This window comes from Gobio gobio (genome assembly GCF_949357685.1).
Source record: "Gobio gobio genome assembly, chromosome: 25".
Lineage (NCBI taxonomy): Eukaryota > Metazoa > Chordata > Actinopteri > Cypriniformes > Gobionidae > Gobio > Gobio gobio.
Genome location: NC_137121.1, coordinates 18,147,558 through 18,169,027, shown reverse-complemented (window position 1 = coordinate 18,169,027; position 21,470 = coordinate 18,147,558). Strand labels below are relative to the sequence as shown.

At 37.7% G+C, this 21,470-nt stretch overlaps 1 protein-coding gene across 3 annotated transcripts; it reads right to left on the bottom strand.

The window, feature by feature from the left end:
* Positions 1–630: 630 nt before the first annotated feature.
* btbd10a (BTB (POZ) domain containing 10a) lies at positions 631–21,470 on the bottom strand. Of its 3 annotated transcripts, none has more exons than XM_079809418.1 (9): positions 20,781–21,470; positions 20,522–20,671; positions 13,818–14,020; positions 10,413–10,665; positions 10,205–10,307; positions 8,603–8,723; positions 8,066–8,263; positions 6,657–6,767; positions 631–2,535 (listed from the first exon to the last, which is right to left on the bottom strand). In XM_079809418.1, the coding sequence occupies exons 2-9, from the start codon at positions 20,620–20,622 to the stop codon at positions 2,222–2,224; spliced, it is 1,404 nt and encodes a 467-aa protein (XP_079665544.1). In that variant the 5' UTR covers positions 20,623–20,671; positions 20,781–21,470; the 3' UTR covers positions 631–2,221. The 3 variants fall into 3 exon arrangements, with proteins under 3 accessions (XP_079665544.1, XP_079665543.1, XP_079665542.1); XM_079809417.1 differs by having other exon boundaries at positions 21,258–21,450; XM_079809416.1 differs by lacking the exons at positions 20,522–20,671; positions 20,781–21,470 and adding an exon at positions 16,710–17,182.

Here is a 21,470-nt window from a genome sequence, read left to right as displayed (position 1 = left end):
TTTTGTTTGTGTTTTAATGTTTTTACACTACAACAGTTGTTGAAATGTTAAATATTCTATATGCAGATTGTAACTAATATTGTAATTCTATTATGTAAGATTTCTTTATGCAAAATATATATGGTTAAAGTGTAACGTATCAGCAGTGGATATTTTTTAAATAAAAAAATCTTGTCTTCAACCGTGCAAAAAAGTATTTTTTTAAATAAGCACTTCACTACCTACTATTTATATATGATACATTTTTATCTTGATAAATAATACATATACTTGTTGTCACAGATTATTGATGTCTTTTGCAAAATTGTTAGAGGTTTTTCCTCATCAAGCTCTTCTCATGCCTGCTTTGGCCAATGTCTCTTTGTCTGCCTTTTGATTGGTCCATGGCTGGGATATTTTTGTTCCGTGTTGCCATCCAGTGGTAAAATCTTTGAGGAAATGTGTTGTCAGGGGAAAGAGACTATAGCTTGGCAGTAGAGTTCTGCATTAATTATAAACTCAATTAGAGACAGGTTTAATTATTTTGTGGGTCATTCTGAATCAATTTAATTAGCATGGCAACGTAAAACAGATTTAAATTTGATAGGAAATACCATTAATAAAAATAATGGTTCATACATTTTTTTGTTTAAGAAATTCATTTTACTTGGCAAGGATGCATTACATTTGTTTTACATAGTTTTCTATTTGAAATAAATGCTGTTCATTTTTACGTTCCATCAAATAATCCTGAAGAAAAAAAAAAGTCTTCCCACTAAAATATTGCAACTCCAACAACTATTTTCAACATTGATGTTTATGTAACAAATCAGCATATCAGAATGATTTCTGAAGGATCATGTGACACTGAAGACTGGAGGAATGATGCTGAAAATTCAGCTTTGCATCACAGGAATAAATTACATTTTAAAATGTATTCAAATATAAAAAAGGTTATTTTAAATTGTAATAGTTTTGAACAGCAGTACATGTATATAAATATTTCATAAACTGGTTCTTTCTTTTGCTCTTTTGCATGCTCAGATATTCCTACAATTAAATATTCTGGGGGCTGTGAAAATTGTGTGCAAATGATTATAAAAATTCTGGTGGGGACTGTTAATGGTCACAAGAATGCATATTTTAAAAGAGCTTAAATTTCTTTATGCAAAATGTAATTGTGTCTAATTTTTAGGGTGAAAAAATATCATGGGATTCACTTATAAAATTCCTTGAAATACATATAATTTCTATATTTAGAAACAAATCTAGTGAACAAAGCATGTTGATTTCATTGTTTATTAAAATAACATTTCTCAGGTGGTACACAAGAGGAACTTCCCTCTCGATGCACCGCAATGCAGCTACAAATAACAATAAAATGAAAAGTACGGTACAATAAAAACGTGACATCACTTCAGTACTCATTCAGAGGAAATGCATCAAAGTGAGGCTCCACAGGTGCGCCGTTGCACGACGTGACAGAACCAGAACGCTTAAAGACATTCATGGAAGCATTCTCGTTTTATCGCATGATGTCGCTCACTTGCAAGTGCGCTCCAGTTGGTTGTGCTCCTTTTTATTGCCAAGTTCAACTGCAGTAGTCACACAGCACCACAAACAGTACAATCTATGGAAGCTTGTTTCTACCACCAAATAAAAAAATAAAAAAGGTTATTGTGAGTTTTTCATTTCACAATTCAGAATTGTTTTGCTTGCAATTGCAAGTTGTAAACACATAATTGCACAATTCGGACTTTTTTCTTGCAGAATTCCAAGTTTACAACTTGCAATTCTGCTTTTTTTACACCACAAAATAAAGATTGCAACTCATTTTTATCTCGCAATTAAGTTTATATTTTTTTAGAGTTTCTCTCTCACAATTCCAACTTTTTATAAGAATTGCAAGGAAAAACATCTGAAATGTAAGATGTACTCAAAAAAAGTGCGATAAGCCGCTTCTGTGGCATAAATATGCTTCCATAATAATCACTTCAGAAACTAATCAAAGGAGAGATTACCAACTTTGAGTGTGTCATTAAATAAAAAACCTCCTTTGGTCAAGTTCTATGTGGGAAAGAAAGGCATGGTGTATAAAGGTCATGTGCTGTCGCAGCCATCAGTTTTTGAGACTCGTAAGGCGGGAGAGGACTTGAAAGGCATCGCGGTCTTGGCTGACCTCTCTCTGCAGTGCTCAAGTGGCGAGTGGTGACGGGGGTGTGTGTGTGTGCACACGTGGGGGTCAGATGGCCGGGGACGAGGCATCGGGATCCGGATCGTAATGGTGGCTGGGCTGAGGGTGGTTGGGGAGGATGTCTAGTTCATCCACCTGAGGCCCAGGGTGCATGACCACGAGCTGGTCCTGAGGAATGTCTGCAGCGGCTGCAGCCAGGTTGGTGATGGACTTGCTTTTCACACACTGGAAGTCCACATGTCGGCTTTTGCCTTCCTCTTTCTCCCATGACATACGGATGAAGGGCCGCTGGACGTAGTTGTAGATGACCTCCGGGCGCCCGCCGGGACGCTTCTTTACTTTCTCTTTGTAGGTTGGGTATCCTAAGTGCAAACACAGGTACGGCATTAACAGGAATGTTAATTAAAAGGGATAGCCAAAAAATGTAATCCTGTCCATTTTGAAGAATGTTGAAAATGTTACGGTTCTCAGTGTTGGCTTCCATTGTATTGGAAACAAAACTGTTCAGCCGCCAACATTCTTCAAAATATTTATATGTTCCACAGAAGAAAGTCATACAGGTTTATAACAGCATGAGGGTTAAAGCCAAATGTACACTTCTGTCGTCCCATCCGCGTACAGCCCAATTTTTGAGGCTGTGCGTATGGTACGCGTAAAACATTGCATGCGCAAGAAAGAGTCCACTAGGAGGCAGTACTGTGCACAATGTGCAGTCATCGAAGAGTGCGGAAAGAGCGATTCAAAAACAACACGCTTCAAACAGGAGGAGGAAAACACTAGTGATGTTAACAGTGACACCAGAGCTCCGAAGCGTGTGTCAAAAAACGATTTTCAGTGAAGCTTTGTATCGATGCTTGATTCGTTCTATCAAAATCACGTGAGCCAATGACGTCCAAAGCTTCGTTTCACACACACCCACGTGACTGATTCAAAAAGGTTTAAAAATGTGCGACACGAGTTGTTAGAACTGTTAAATTGCTAGTTTATTGTTGCGAGACTTTGTCATGGTGGGAACACTTTCATTTGAGTTCGCCCAATAAGTTGGATAATATATTTGGCTTTTGTTCTGCAGCCTTTATATACTATATATTTGGGTGAAAGCCAGCCTACTTTTTTTCCAACTTTATTCATTTTCAAGTATTGAAAAAATTAAGTGGTTAAAAAAATATTGTTGTTATTGACAATTGTGTGAACCTATTAAATCAATATCTCTCTCTCTCTCTCTGTGTGTGTGTGTGTGCGTGCGTGCGTGTCCTTTATTCATGAGTTTTATTAGGAAAAATGTATTCACAATACAAAATGTTATCTTTATTGGTTTGAGTTACTAGGAGTATGCAATGAAACAGATTGTCATGTATTTAATTTATTGATTCATTCATCTATCCATTAATTAATTTTTGCTTCTAAGATAATGGTTGCAAAACATTTTGCGACAGGGCTTTCCCTCACTTTCACCAGCAGAGGTCCTCGTCAAGCTCTGATTTAAAAAGCTTCGAGTAATGAACCTTTTTCTGATACAATTGTGCTGAAAGCTTCACTTCGCCATCACTAGAAAACACTACAATGGACGGCATACTTGACGAGCGTTTGTGCGAAAAGATCAAAAAGTACAATGGTTGATCCACTTCTTTTCTTCTTCGATCCTGCCGAGTGAATGTCCTGTTGTTGATGACACGACTCCGTGCTGCCCTCCGATGTCTGGTAAGTATATAAAAAAATTGTATTGCACGTGTCGAACTCGGCCATCCGCGCTCATAGGTTGAGTATACTTTTAAAGCTGTGCGAAAATTGAAGTATACTAAGGGCTTTAGCCTAGTTTATACTCGCCCCATCCGGACAAGCTCGAAGGTGTACGCCGCAAAAATGGCGGCATAGCGGTGTGGGCGATTTGTGATCGTTTAGTGTGTGTGATCCCATTTTGCACGGCAGTGTGCACTGCATTTTTTTGTAATGTTTGCGTAGCTCCGTTTCCGAAGATGCATGACTTCGAGCCGACTCTGGCCGAGCAGGAATGTCTGTACCGACATCTTACCGGCACCCAGTGTGCACTTCTCAATTAATACATTGTTGTTCAATTTAATTTTATACATAATGTGACATTACAACAAAATATATGGATATGAGAACAAGTAATAATCTCAAGGTTTATGATTGTTTGGTTCTTTTGTAGCATGGGTTTGGTGAAGTGTAATAAAAAACTAAATATCGTCAAGTCTGTACCTTCTCACGGCTGATTCCATAAAGGAACACACCGACTTTTTGGGACTTTATCTTATTCCCCATATCCCCCAGAGTTAGATAAGTCCATACACACCATTCTCATCTCCGTGCGTGCCTTAACTCTGTCTGACGCACCCACCGCTAGCCTAGCTTAGCACAAAGACTGGAGGTAAACGGCTCCATCTAGCCTACTGCTCAATAAGCGACAAAATAACGCCAACATTTTCCTATTTACATGTTGTGATGTGTATAGTTACATTGTGTTCTAAGACTGACGGAAAATTAAAAGTTGCGATGTGATGTGCGAGTGAACTATACTCTCATTCCTGCGTAATGATCAAGGAAAAATTACTGCCGTACCATGAGTGCAGCGGCGCAATGATATTATGCAGCACCTGAAAATAGGCTAACTTCCTTCAACATAACCAACGTGTAACAGACTTCATTGTGATTTATCTTATAATTTGTTTTTTGTGTACATTTTTGACATTTTAAATAGACGTTTAAATAGGTTTAAGGTCTGCATTATCTGTCTTAATAAGTAGGGACTTTTATTTTGACGGATGTTGTAGTCTACGGAAAGATAGTGAGAGCTCGCGGTTCATCGGAGTGGTTAGGCAGATTTAAAGTTTGCAGTTTGTTAAGCACCCCCTGAAAAGGCATAAGGTGTGTGTTCTAATAATGTTCTTGTTTACTGTCATCTGTAACGAGTATTTTTGTGTATTTCGCTGTATGTTAATGATAATGCTATGAAGAGAGTTTGTGTACGAGGTGTTAATGCGCACTTCTTTGCTTTATTTGTTCAGCTCTTACAGTGATTTTTTGGAGATCAAATGGTTTCAAGAAACTCCATGAAACATCAGTAAAGTCTGGCCATCATTCGGACAGGGTCCGCTACACAACGTGACAGTCTGCTTGCACAGAGAGCGCTGGGGACTATTATCAGGTGCTGCATAATATCATTGCGTCGCTGCACTCATGGTACGGCTCAAAGTTCCTTGATCATTACACAGGAATGAGAGTAACGTTATAGTTCCTAGCCATATCAGTCAAGAAAATCGCAACTTTTCATTTTCTGTCGGTCTTAGTAGTTAGTAAACGATGTAACTATACACATCACAACATGTAAATAGGAAAATGTTGGCGTTATTTTGTCACTTATTGAGCAGTAGGCTAGCTGGAGCCGTTTACCTCCAGTCTTTGTGCTAAGCTAGGCTAGCAGTGAGTGCGTCAGACAGAGTTATGGCACGCACGGAGATGAGACTGGTATGTATGGACTTATCTAACTCATCCGGTGAATAAGCTAAAGTCCCAAAAAGTTGGCGTGTTCCTTTAAGGTTTTAGGGGGACTTTACTCAGTCGCCTCCTGTCGTTTAAAAAAAATTGTACAATTGAACAGCGAACATATAAACGTCTCGTTTGGGGAAGAGCGTGCACAGTCAGTGGAGGCGTGCGGTGCAGAGCCAGGGGAAAGTTAGGCACAGTAAATGATGACCACTTTAGTTTTGGGGTGAACTATCGCTTTAAAGCTACACTATGTAACTTTTCCGTCCACTAGAGGTCGCCTGTTCAAAACAAAGGCGTAATTTGATGACGCCACGTTTGAGCGCAGAATCTTGGGACATGTGGTCTTCACCTCACAGCCGGTGGAAAACAGTCAGGATAGGACTCGGGCAGAAATCATGTACATGGATGCGATTATTAACATTACTGTAGTGAAGCAGAGCAGGACCGAGTGTTGTGGAGCTGAGCAAGGCCGCAGGAGCAAATGAAGAGCGGGACTGTTATTATGGCATAGTCGCCGGCGGGACTTTTATTATGACACGGTTGCCGGTGCCACTTCCTCTTTTCCAGTCATGAGTATGAGGTAACGCAACTCTGTTTATCGTATTAGATATATCTGAGTGTGTTGAAAAGGAAGTTATGACGTTCGCTCGGCGGCTGCTATGACACTTGTTCACACTGCAGTGAGAGTACAGAGTTTCAATGAATAAAACCGGAAACCGAGGGTGACACAGATATGACGCAATCGACAGGCGACTCCCTCACACGCATAGCTCCACGTCCCGGTTCCTTGGTTAAAATAGCAATTTCTCACGATTTACAAATAGTTGGAAACATTTGGGATATTCTAAGTACTCAACTGAACAAAATATATAACACTGGCCTAGTGGTTTTTGGATATTTTACTGCAAAAATCCTACATAGTTCACCTTTAATGTGTGAACATGTGTGAACGAGCAAAAAGCAGTAAGTCTCTTACCTTCAATGCCTAATCGAATTTTCTTCAGTCCTCTCTCCTTCAGAACCGACTTGGCAACGTCTCGGTTTTCAATGTATTTGAAGAAGCGGTATAGTTTTGTGCTGTATATAACTGCGTCACACAAAGACACAAAAACCATTATGACCTTGAGGGCCAAAATCACACATAATCCTACTAATACATTCCTTACAAAGCTACTCTGATCTTGGATAGATCCAGTCTATTCTGGCTAAAAACAAAATACTCGCCCTTCTCTTTGTTAGCATGTTGCTAGCTTTTGCTTCTGAGAAGTTAGTAGCGTGTTGCTATATGGTTGCTAGTTGGTTCTGAGTGGCAGCTAGAATGTTGCTGATGTTGTAAGCACATTCTGTGATTGTTATTAATATTGCAATGCGGATGCTAGGGTGTACTGAGCGGTTGTTCACCCATTTTATTGTCTACAAGGGCAAAATCTTAACACACAAGATATCATTCATGCCTGTACAAATACTTGGGTTAAAGGGATAGTTCACCCTGAAATGAAAATAAAGCCATATTTTACTCACCCTGCTGCATGCCCTATGTCCTTCTATCTTTTTCGGACCTCAAAAGCAGAGATTTAAAAAATAGTCCTGCACGCGCTCCTTCCTATAATGGCAGTGAATAGCGACCAGGCTAAAACATTACAAAAAATATACAAAAGTATCACGCAATGATACGGTGAGACGCACAGCCACTCACGCAATGTTGTCATGACAACCGGAATACAATATTCACTTCAGGAGGATTTATTATTGCCATTATTGTATTATTTCTTATGATATACCTTATAGAAAATACGAGTCGCATTTGTTTCTATTGAGCCCGATTTCTCAAAATGGTGTGTGTGTGCATGTGTGAGCTTATCCTGGGTGTCATGACAACAGTGCGAATTAGAGTAAGCACGAGCGCCGGTGCATGCTGACGGCTTGCATCACTCATCACAGGAACGCACACAGAGTAACGGCCGAGCTCAGTGTTTTGACTGAATATAAGTTTCTTTCTCGCAAAACGTTATAGTGTGCCTCCTGAACACTTTCCATATATGGCGCGCGTCTCACTGTATCATTGCGTGATACTTTTTGTAATGTTTTAGCCTGGTCGCTATTCACTGCCATTATAGGAAGGAGCGCGTGCAGAACTTTTTTTAAAATTTCTGCTTTTGAGGTCCGAAACGATAGAAGGACATAGGGCATTAGAATAACAGCTGGGTGAGTGATTAAGATGGCTTTATTTTCATTTCAGGGTGAACTATCCCTTTAAGGTTGTGTTCAAAAACCACAAGCACACACCACCAATAACCACGAATAATCAGTTCTCATAAATGACCCATAATGCAGTAGCACTGTGATTGACAAATAAGTAATAGTGTGTAATTGAGTTGAACTGACTCTGTGAGTATTCCTCTCCCATCTGCGGCGGATACTCTTCATCCCAGTCGACCACGTCGTCGTCCGTCAGCACCACCACATGACACTCCCTCTCTCCGCTCTGAGCGCTGGCTACCATCAGGGGCAGCACCATCTCCTCCAGATAGAACTCAAACTGCTGCCGGGCGCCATCATTAGACAGCTCGTGCATGAGCGCACCTGCAGGCGACATGTTCCAGAGTGTTATTCAAATCATCATTACGATTCGGCAGCTGACGCACTGATTCAATTTAATCATATAATGACATGCACATGATTAAAAAACAAGACATAACTTAAATGCTTACAATGTAAACAGTTCACACTAACAGCGTCCAGTGACTCATATCTGGCGATCACACTGGATACGGAACTGACCTACTTCTGCTCTCTCGCATCTACCATCCTCAGACATCCGAAATGCTCGGAATAATGTCCAGTTTCCGTGACAATCGGAGCGTTTTGCAGCACAAAAAGATGAATCCGTTTAGTGCATTTGTCATGTTAATGAGTACTCACTGAGGTCTCTGCACTTGATGGTGCTGTAGTCGAAGGCGATGCAAAGGTAGTCGCATGCCTCTCTCAGCTCCGGGATGGATATCCCATCAGGGCAGCGGATTATCCCCGATTTGTAGTAATCCTGCCGGTTAAAAGGGAGAGACGCAGAGGAAAAACAAACAGGCGGCCATTACTGAGGCAGCACTTATTCCAAAGAGAAGCAAATGGCTCCGATGCCAGAGACACACACACACACACACACTCCCTGCTTTTCCCACTCTTCACACGCACTGATCCATTTAAAGCCAGCCAAACGTGGAGAAAGGGCTCAGCATACAGAGAGCATGAAGACGCTGAACAAAACACTTCACTGAAAAAAATAGAAAGGCTCAATATGGCTGTTATTTCTGTAGTGCTGTCTAATGTGTACTGTCCTGATTTTTCCACTGAGCTGAGCCTCATGGTAGAAGCTTAACCCTTTCAATGCTGCAGAGACGGGCTTGTAACGAATGCCACTGGCTGTGACTTCCAACTAAAATCCAGCTTATTATATGCATTATATATATATATATAATTATTATGCATTTTATTTATAGGCGCCTTTCTTGACACTCAAGGTCACCTTACATCATTTAGAAGACAATCACAATAGTTCAAATAAAAAAAATAAGAACAATGAAAAACAATACAATTGTATAATAAAATAATGATATAAAATTATTCTACAAAACAATTTATATATTTTAAATTTTGAAAATGTATTTTTCTTTAATCTGACTATCCTGAGAATAAGAAACTTGACTATAATAATTATTACAATTATCAATATATTATTCATAAATCACATTTTAAAACGCACAGCTCAATGCTAGCATTCAGATGCACTAAAACCTTGGAAAATCTCAAAAATAGCGCCTGCTGGGCAAATTTCAGCAAAGCGAAAAAGAAATTCAGGGTTAATGTTAATGTTTAAATTCATGCCCTTTAAAAGCATCGCCACTACAACCTTCGAAACATCGCTTTGTAACTTTTTTAATACACTTAAACAATTAGACTCACAAACGCTGAATGTTTCCATATTATACAGAATACAATTGTACATTTTTATGAGGACTGTGCTAGTTTTGTGCAATAAATGGTTTTATTTACATATAATTATTTATTTATTTGCAGAATTTCTGTCGGTTAACAAAGAGCTGCATTTAGTGTCCATTCGTCTGATGGTGGTGAATAATAACTTGTTCAGACAACCTTGTGGGATCTTGAAAATGTGTAGTTTTGTACGTTCAAAATATAAAACCCCTGCAATTTTACCAAGACTATTCGTTTTATTAAACATAAATTGATTTTAAGGTCAGTGATCAGGACACAGAGTGTGACTAAACACTTTGAAGATAATAAAAGAAGCAAAGAAACCAGACAGCGGGGAAAATGTTCTGCTGAGTTGTCATTTCTGTATGTGAAATACATCTGCAATAAAGTTTAACAAAACAGTACGCTTTGTGCTGAAGTCATGTGAATTTTGATACTGCAGTCTAATCCAGCACTTAATCAATATGCGGTACACTAGGCCAAAGAGATATTTAAAACCTCAATAAAGCTTTTAAAGCATATTGCACTCACCAAAATGGCTCTGAACATGGTGGAGCTGATTCCCTCAGCAACCTCATACTCTCCCTTTTCATTAGGACGTGTGAAGTTGTGTTCTCGTCCAGATCCAAACATCCTTCAAGACAACGCCCACCAGTTAGAACATTGGCACAGTATGACAAATTGAATGTTTATATTGAAGCAATCACGAGCAGACAAATTGAAAGAGGTTTATCCTAACCTGCCGAGCATAGTGTTGGGTTGGGCAGTGAAGATGGATGGGTCGACCACAAAACGTGTGTTATCTACAATCAGTGTGACTCTCTCTGCAGTCCTCAAACTCCGGGGTCCCTCCTTGACGTTTTCGCACACGTAGATCATGTCAGAGCTGTGGCTTTTACCATGGGAGTCGCCATAGAACAAGCTGGAGGTGCATAGTTTCTGAGGCCTGGGACTCGTGGAGCGCGATGAGCCGCCAGAATCCCGTTCACGGTCTGAGGAATCAACGCGAGAGTTACACAGGAGTCAAACAATAGCAAAAGAACCTTGCCAGTAAAGATTTGAGTAGAAGTCAGCATCAGTTATAGTTAAGGCCAATTCACACAGCACCGACAGATGCCGACCAACACGGACAATCACCAGATTACAGTACGCTACATCTCAGACATTCCACAAGCACGGGTTTGACATGTTCAATCGCCGGGAAACAAGTGGTAACACTGATCTGACAAATCCCAACGCAGTGTCTGTTGCCGTCTGTGAGCATCTTTCGGTGCAGTGTGAATTGGCATTTATAAGCTGTCATTTACACAAACAATAAATTAATTCAGTGACAATTTTGCATAGCTGTAGCTAGAGATTGTAATAATCTGATGAATTAATTATTAAACAAATAAAATGACTACCATTCAAAACTTTGGAAGTCGCAAATTTGTTTTAATTAAATGAATACTTATTGAGTATGGATGCATTAAATTGATCAAAAAGTGACAGACATTTAATATTAGAGGAACAACCGTTATCAGCAAAAATCCATACCGATAGTTTTTACGGGTTGCATCTGTTCCTGGAGCGACTGAGATGGGTCTACTGTCATTACACAGTATGAGAGTGGTGAGAAGGGTCTGCTTGCAGTATGAGAGCAGCCTTTAGAGGCGAAATAAAAACTATCACTGACGCCTTGTGGAGTTTGTTTTGGCAAGTGAGTCTGTGGCGCTACACAGAGCAGGACACTTAAGGTATGTTACACCCTACACTACAATACATGTTTTCATATCACTAATTTAATCAAAAATGTATTTGTTGACTAGATGCTGCATTAGTGGAGAACAGCAGTTTGTTTGCGGCCTAGGCTGAGAGGACACTAAAATTAGTAGTGACAAAAACACATGCAAGCTTTCTTGCACTCTCTTTTATTCTATATAGACCAATTGAAACAAATTAAATTAATTAAACAGAATATATAATTACTTTTTTAGAGTAACTTACACAGCACTGTGTGTGTGTGTGTGTGTGTGTGTGTGTGTGTGTGTGTGTGTGTGTGTGTGTGTGTGTGTGTGTGTGTGTGTGTGTGTGTGTGTGTGTGTGTGTGTGTGTGTAAATATCAGGACACAAATGTGTATAATGACATGGGTATGACATAGGTATTACAAAAAGAGGGTGAAATATGAGGACGTTCCCCATGTCCTCACTTTTCTAAATGCTTATAAATCACACAGAACAAGGTTTTTTTCACATAAAGTACACTGCACAGTTTCCTGTGATGGGTAGGTTTAGGGGCAGGGGCAGTGTAAGGGGATAGAAAATACGGTTTGTACGGTATAAAAACCATTACGCCTATGGAATGTCCTCACATTTCACAAAAGTGTGTGTGTGTGTGTGTGTGTGTGTGTGTGTGTGTGTGTGTGTGTGTGTGTGTGTGTGTGTGTGTGTGTGTGTGTGTGTGTGTGTGTGTGTGTGTGTGTGTGTGTGTGTGTGTGTGTGTGTGTGTGTTTGTGTGTGTGTGTGTTTGTGTGTGTGTTAGGGGTGGGAATCTTTAGGCACTTAACGATTCGATCCAATTCCGATTCTGGGAGTAACGATCCGGTTCCCAAACGATTTTTAACATACATTTTTGGTAACTAATTATCCTGCTGTGCAAATACATGAACTCTACATTTTAACCAAAATTGGAGCGAATATGTGTTTTGCTTCTAGTTAGAATATCTGTTTGACAGTATTGCCATATTAAAAATGATTATGAAAATTTATTTAAATACTTTTATTTTATTAAAAAAGTTATATTCAAGATTAACAAGCTCTAATGAAACATAGTAAGCCATACAATTGCAAAGAACAATCATTAAGAATAAACAGTTCTCAATTTACAACTAAGTGTGACAATTTTTCAGTTTCTTTAGAACATTTGAACAAAAAAATGTCTTTAAAGCAAAAAAAGTTTACTTTGGTTAGAGCCACAAATAAATCTTTAAAACATCGGCTAATGCAGAAGAAAAACAACTTTAGCACTTGCTGAGAAGCCAAATTCAGTGTGTGTGCATAACATTTCAGATGAGAAAACTTGCCGAGCTGCAACAGTCATGTTAGAGACATTTAACGAATCACATTCGTTTGAAACATTGTGCAGTAGTTCAGCAATATTCGATAAGTCATTCCAAAAATTATGCCACGGATATTGGTAGGTTTATGTCCCGGCCACCGCATCGGAGACATAGGAGTGTTATTACGCATTAATGGCAAGGAAAGCGCCTTATTGCCTACTTGAGCACCACTTCGTTATTTTGGCTCAGAATTTAATTTGTTGGACATATGAACTTAAAGGGATAGTTCACCCAAAAATGAAAATTCTGTCATCATTTACTCACCCTCAAGTTGTTCCAAACCTGTATGAGTTTCTTTGTTCTGCTGAACACAAAAGAAGATATTTAGAAGAATGTTTGTTACAAAGCAGAGAGAGCAACCATTGACTACCATAGTATTTTTTCCCCTACTATGGTAGTCAATGGTTGCTCTATCTGCTTTGTTACAAACATTCTTCTAAATGTCTTCTTTTGTGTTCAGCAGAACAAAGAAACTCATACAGGTTTGGAACAACTTCAGGGTGAGTAAATTATGACAATTTTCATTTTTTCAATTTTCAATTTTCTGAATCGTTGGATAACGAATCGCGATGCATCGACCTTTTCTCCCACCCCTAGTGTGTGTGTGTGTGTGTGTGTGTGTGTGTGTGTGTCAATTACTAGTTACTAATTATATCTTCAATAGCGTAATTGGATTACTGTACAAATTACTCCATCCAAAAATGTATTTATTACTTATTACTTCGTAATCACCCTCGACTAGTTAAATTATTTAAGTATAGACATGAAATGGCTCTTAATTCATTCAAAGAAAAAATATAAAACTACATAAATTATTCTTATTAACTGACCAAAGTATTATAAATGCTACAGGATTAAATTACAGAAAAAATAAGAGTAATCCCTTACTTTACATTTAAATTACAGTAACTAATTACTTAGTAGTTACACCCAACACTCTATGTATATATAATTAATTTAGAATAATATTAGAAATATATTTTGATAAGAGTTCAAAAAACTCAAATGCATTTTAAATGGAACAGAATGAGGAAGCCAAAACTCACCAGTGAGGTGCTGGCGTATGGGTGAGGTGACGTTCCTGATGCAGGGGGTCAGCTGTCCTTCACCTCTCTCGTGTGAAGAATCCCTGGAGCGATCTCCAGAACGCCGTCTCTCCCTGGGGTGGTCCAGGGGTCCTCCTCCGCTGGCTCCGTGCAGGCTCATTTTCACCAGTTCACCCTCCAGCTGAGCTCCACGCGGCTGACCACTGCCAGGAACAGCCAACACACAGTCAGATACACACGTGAGCATTCGACTGAGGGAGGGGTGGTCCGAGTGCATCGCCGCAACGTGAGGAACTCAGCAAGCGCTTACAATAAACTTGGATGAACTCCGGGCTCTAAAAGAGATGCTGAGTGCAGGAAGTGTGATGACAGCAAAGCGCAATTTCTCACTGCTCCCTTAAAACATGCAGCATGAAACAAAGACTGCAGCGCAAAATAAGCACTGCCTCATCTGTCAACAAGCCACTGTATTGACCCGTGTAATCACAGAGGATTCATTCCCATTTGTCTTATTTCATTCACCTCACGTGCTGTGCTTGTGAGAAAAAGTCACTGGGGTTTAATTTTAACCTAATCCCTTCAGGCGATTTTTTAATACATTAAAAATGCAATACTTCTTATAATTGAATTCGGAAATCCAGGACAAAAATTGTGCTGAAAAAATACACATTTTTTAAATAATAATAAAACGGAACTATATTAGAACATAAAAATAAATAGGCCTATAATAAGCTGTAAAATACAAATCCATTATAAACACAGACTGCATCACTTAAACATCCAGACTCCCTCTGCCCAGACCAGGTGCTGTTCATTTTTTTCTTGCACTAATACTCATTCCCCAGGGGGCTGAAACAGGATCATTACAAGACAGATGCCCTTGAAGCAAGGAGACTGGAGTACATTATAGACCAAAGCAGAAAACACAGTTTAAATAAATAGTCTGCGCATGGAGCCGATATGCTTCTTTCTTCCCCTGCACTGAAAAAACATAAAGTGTCCATTGAAGCGTGCACAGGCAGAATATTCTGTTTGAATAAATGATTAATAGGCTGGAAATAGGGCTTGATTTATCCCAGCAAAAGTGCTGCCCAATATGGACCCCTCAATTCATTTTGACTGTCATGACTGCACCAGCCAAGAGCTTTGTGACCCCATTAACCAACCCAAGCGTGACCAGTGCCCACGGCACCACCATACTCAACAGCAGCTACAAATTCAATAAATTGTGCTGCATCTGTTTTGCTGCAAGTTCCATTCTGCCACCTGCTGCAGAGCCCACACATGATCTATAATATCCCACTGATAATAATAAATCAAATCAGGACTGGTTTTACTATTCAATGTAAAGTATGATCACATTAATTAGTTAATTTTTTTTACATTTATATAGCGCTTTTCTGGGTACTCAAAGCACTTTACATGGAAAGGGGGGGGGGGGGGTCTCCTCAACCATCACCAATGTGTCACTATGTGATGTTTCGATGGTTTTAATGGTCAAATGTCTTTTGGGAATCTATATGCTGATTTATTATCAATGTTGTGTAAACAGTTGTGCTGCTTAATATTTTTTTGAACCTGTGATATTAACCTAGTACCTACCTATTAATATCAGTTTACAACATTGATAATAAATCAGCATATCATGCGACAATGAAGACTAATGGCTGAAAATTCAGCTTTGAAATAGAAATAAACTATATTTTAAAGTATATTAAAATAGAAAACAATTATTTTATATTGTAATAATATTTCACAACGTTACGTTTTTTTATGTATTTTTGGTTAAATAAATGCAGGCTTGATGAGTATAAGAGACTTCTTTCTGTTTCCATGACTTTTGACCAATGCTATAATAAACATATACTGTATAAATATAAAATATAAATAATATAATGGCATAAATAATTAAAAAAATTGTTGAATTGGTTATTGTATATACAAACCACACATTTATTATTGTTATTATAGTCTTAATATTATTTATTTGTGCAAAACAGAATAATTGGTTAAAATAATGGTTTTGGAATCAAATAAATAAAACAAAATAATCTGTTTTGTTTGTTAAAATATATATATATATATAAAACAGCTGACCTCTAACTGCTATGCAAACAATACCAACACTTCTCTCTGCTTTCTCAGTCCTGCTATCTGATTGATATTTTAGCACAGCCATTAATGTAATGATGAAACCTGAACTTCAGCTGCAAAAAGTAGCATGAGCAGTCTGACGATTCCCTAAGCGGTTCACACAGAAATTCATTCAGCACACAGGACGCACTCATTCAGCTTCAGAGTGCTGTGCTGCGTAGAAATCATTTCAAGCATCCACTATTCTCAGCAATATAATTACATGTCAAGATCTTGTTTTGCTTCTCTATTGCATCAGCCCATAAATGTGCCAGGCAGGAGTAGCCCACAATGAATTCGGATGATGACATGTCTGTGGTGTCTCCGGACCCCTTAGGGGACAAGATCATGTTCTTGACAAGCCAAGCGGCTTGGTTGATCTGCCCTCCTGCATGTCAATCAGCATGAATATAGAAAAAGACAAATAAAATGCATTTTTTTTTACTGGACTTTTGTCCAAAGTAACTAACGGCGCACAATCCATTATGTTACTTACAGAGAAAGTAGCATTAATAATTCAGTATACTGCTGACACCGCTCCTCTAATGTTAAACAGCGAGACAATGCGTTCCTGAAGCGCACTGCATGCAGATATGGTTAAAATGACGCATACAACTCATTTCTAAACGATAGAATATCTGATGAGGGAGCTGCATCGGGAATAGTCTCTATAAATAAGACTAGGCAGAGGTAACCTTTTCTTATATTCTCAAGACTTTCTTTTGAGATTCATTCTCACAGAGAAGAGCGTATACGTACCCGCCTGTCTTTAAAACAAAGCAGCAGGGCAGCAGCTGATGAATGAACGCACAAAGGACGCGCGCTCCTTCACAAAACGAGGGCTTGCCAGGCGACTTAGCATCCTCGGGCATTACTTTCAAACTTCAGCATAATGCCAGCACTCGTGTGTAACTTATTCGCTGTGAACACAGCCTCCAAATGCTGTTCTCCGGAAAGAAAGGACGCCCTCAGGTAGCATCGGCGCAAGACACGGCAGGACGGTAGCATAGTAACCTGACGGAGACGCTCGCGCGAGCATGAATGGCTGGTCGCTTTTTCCGCTACTGTGGCACGAGGAGGCTGCCTTGATGACGTAGCCCGACCCTTATAATATCTCCTGATACTGTAGATTCTCTCACGCACGATAACACAATGGGCTGATGAAAGGAACGGCGTAATAGGATGGAGCACGGCAGTCATGCCGATGGAAAATGAACCCGGTGAACCTCTCCGCAACCGCACGAGTGACAAGGAAGTTAAAAGTGTTACACACGACTTATTATTATGACCTTCTCTCCTGAGTATAGTCTAATTTAAAGGTGAAGAAAAGGTGGGTAATACACAATCTATTATGAAGTATAATCAATCAAAATATTTGATTGATATTTGATATCAAAGTAACCTTTTTTTAATATCCTTTTTTTTATTACAATAAATAGTGCGCTCGAATAATGAAATGTAAGTATGTATGTATGTATGTATGTATGTATGTATGTATGTATGTATGTATGTATGTATATATGTATATATGTATATATGTATATATATATATATATATATATATATATATATATATATATATATATATATATATATATATATATATATATAAAATAACCTTTTTTTGACAATAAATTGTATAATGAAATATATATATAATATATATCCTCCTGACCCACGAATAGACTTTTGTCCACTGTAGTGGACGTTATATTTTAGGGAATTTCTCTGACATCATACATGTCACAGTCTGGATGTCCTATAGAGCACATTCGGGGCTTTGCAGAGATACCAAATGTTTGGAGGTTTCACCAGGACAACAACAACTTCTTGGTCTTTAAAAATGGCTGACATTAATGTTTAGCACTCTTATGGAAATATGATAAAAAATTTTAATTATAATTTAAATCGGATTAATTTTCAAATTGATTGTTATAAATCAACATCTCCGGAAAATGTTAAGGGGGTTTCTAATCAAAATATGACTTTCTGTTACAAAACAGCATTGATTTCATAAATGTCTACTGTAGTGGACGCCAGGATTTAAATCATGTTTATCAGGCATTTTGGAGAAATAACAAGTGAATATAGGAAATAAATTAAATATCAATATTCCTATGAAATATTAGATATTATTATGAAAATGTTGCCAATTATTACTCCCATTATTACACTTATTTTTTCATTACATGTTGCCCAAAGAACACATTAATATGCAAATTAGATGCAGTGTATAGATACATTGCATTGAATGGGAAAATCCAAGTATGGCAATTTTACCCACATATTTCATAAAGTAAAATGGTATATCAATGCATTTCGTTGTATCTTTCATAACATAGTTCAGAATCATCTTTAAACAAAGTTTGTTTTAAAAAAATCCTGAAAATTTAAAATTGATTGGTGAATTAAAAATAAATCCCATTGTTTTTCCCTATACATGCAATTTCATGTCATTTTATTTTTTTAACAACTCAGTCCTGGGGCCGGTTGCATAAACCGTTAAGACTAGTCTTACAAGTTAGACATACATTTTTTTCTTGAAGACTGTTCATAATTTTTTTTAATCAGTTACATAAAAACATAGACTGGCCTAATTTGATGCGAAAAGTAAGACTGAATGCCACTTGCCTAACTGCAAGTGGCTCATACTAGATCGTAATAATTTTTCAAAAATATTTTTTTTCCATTTGTTTCTTATGCTCTAAACAATGTAATGACATGAAAAAATACTAAATTCAAAACACATAATAAATATATATATATATATATATGTGTGTGTGTGTGTGTGTGTGTGTGTGTGTGTGTGTGTGTGTGTGTGTGTGTGTGTGTGTGTGTGTGTGTGTGTGTGTGTGTGTGTGTGTGTGTGTGTGTGTGTGTGTGTGTATATGTATATATATATATATATATATATATATATATATATATATATATATGTTTATCTTTTTTTTTTTAAAGCATGCCCATGCTCTCTTTTTTCTTTCATTTCATTCATAAACAAAAGCTTTAATTGCCATTGTTTCATTTGAAAAACTGACAAGCTGTCGATTTCTCAACGGCCAGCAGGTGGCGCTGATACACAAAGACGTACAAGTTGTACATTCTGTACAGAGATGCTCTCCATTCTTTTTCCTTGTTTTAAAAAAAGATTTGAATAACACCTTTAAAAAAGCGTGAAAAGGAAAGAAAAGTTTTAAATCATATACACAGTGGCATAATAACAGCTGTTTAATATGACATGGAGTGGGTCAGAAACACGATGAAAAAAAAAAAACCCCAGATGAATACTACCAGCTTTACACCCGTCACTGCGCATTTGCTTGTATGGTGACTATTAATAATGTATTTCCAATGGCATTGCCAAATTATTGCTTTTGCATGATGCAGCATAAAAGACACTAAGATGACAATATCAGCCAGTGCTGATAAACAAAAGATTACTGGTTACAGTTCATGGCACACTTCAGTAAAATTATGCAAGATGTGCTGCCCAGGAGCTTAACTGTACTATAATATACTATAAACAGACCCTAATGATGCAAACAAGCACAGCAAATATGATATTAAAGGCTGTAATCTTCCTCATAATACATATCTGAAGTTCTCTTATTATACATCATAATGCAAAGTTCCATATAGAAATCAATATACACACTGAAATAACCAGCATGAATGATGCATTTAAATATAACCCAGGACTGAGTATTGACACAAATTTCAGGAAACAATGCGATTCCAATTCACAAGCCCAACCTCACAAACTAATGCTGCAAAATATACAGGAAACATTGGTACATTATTAAATGTTCAAATTCAATTGCTATTTATTTTTAGATACAATAATCACTCAAATAAAAACAGAGTTTGTATAAAAACATTAAAATCGCATTTAAAAGGCAATTTTTTCAACAGTTGGGTTCCCAAAGTAAAAACTCCATTAATTTTCTCCATGGAGAAATTGATTTTTGACGGTAACCTTTAAAAACAGACCTACTGTGAACTATGGGGTTGTTAATCCATGGCATTTGCTTCTGTCAGCCCACATTATTTCAGCTTATTTTTAAAATAATCATATTTAACAGCAGAATTCCTGATGAAAAACTACATTTCTGAAAAAGGTGGTGGACACTTCTGCACTCTATTATATTTCTACTCCAATTTATAGTTGAAAAACAAACATAAAAGGTGGCAGTCATGAAAACTTTTTCATATCAAAAGTAACAAAGCTGCAATTATATAATTTTTAGTTCACACATCAACTGTAAACAGCATAGACTAAAAGATTGTGTCTTTTTATTTGAGAACAGACATTCAAATGAAGATAGAGTAAAATCTATTAATTTATATACTTTAACCCGGCCCAAATATAAACTATATAAATAATGAATTTAACATTTTAATAAAACCACAATGGGTTTAACTGTAGAAGAAATTACAAATCCACATACTCAATTCCAAATGCATCTGATGGTGCAGTCAGTGTTTATTGTAGTAGACAAACTATAGGAAATCCATGCAGCAGGTGGACACTCGTATGACTGAGAATCTTTGTTATTATTATCCAGTCTTACCTTAAGTGTCTGCAGATTCTCCCAGACCGACACGCTGTCCTTTGATCCCAATTTTCTGAATCGCTAGACTGGCTGTCATAAGATATAGGACATGCTGCCATCTCCAAATGGTTGATATAACTGGACCTATATGCCTTCAGATCTCATATCCTAACAGAGCAAAAATCATTGAAAAAAGTAAAGCGTTTGCAAAACTTGCCTTTTTTAATTATTTTCTTCCACTCAAATGTATAGTATTTTTTTATGGAGAAAAACACACCTTTTGAATTTGTTGACACACAAGCTGAGTTTTGACTTATCTTTGAAAATAATGGATGCTAAAAGAATGTCTACAACTCATATTTGTATTGGAATTCCTTTCATAATATCAAATCCAACTGGATATTGCGTAAGGTTTATAAGACTGTACTGGAATAACGTTTTGCTAATGGACAGTTAAATGAAATGGGACCTATATAGGATGTAAAATCAAAAATTGACTTATAAGAAATGATTACTACATAAGAAAATGTTTTATCCGTTCCGGATTCCATATTATGATTGTGTTATTTTATAAAGATACTACGGAAGATGCGGTTTAAAAGTAGAACAAATTCACAAGTATTCACTTAATTGTTGTGCTAGTAAAACTGACAAACTATTCCAACTTTGGTAACCTGATTCACTATCTAGTTAGCTTATCAGTTAACGTTAGCTTTTAAAAGTGGGGGCTAAACAAACACATCCGATCTCTCACCTGACTCTGCTTAACGCTGAACTTTCTCCGCGACGTGTACGCTTCTGGCTCGCGGACAAACGTTAATGGCTGGCATGAATTTAGAATTTACTTTAGTTTGATTTTCACCGTTCACGACGGGATACCGATGACAGCTATCATGGGGAAGCTACATGGCTAGCTAAGGAGGGTGACTGCAGTGCGAGTTGACTAAGCCGAATATCGCGAGAACAC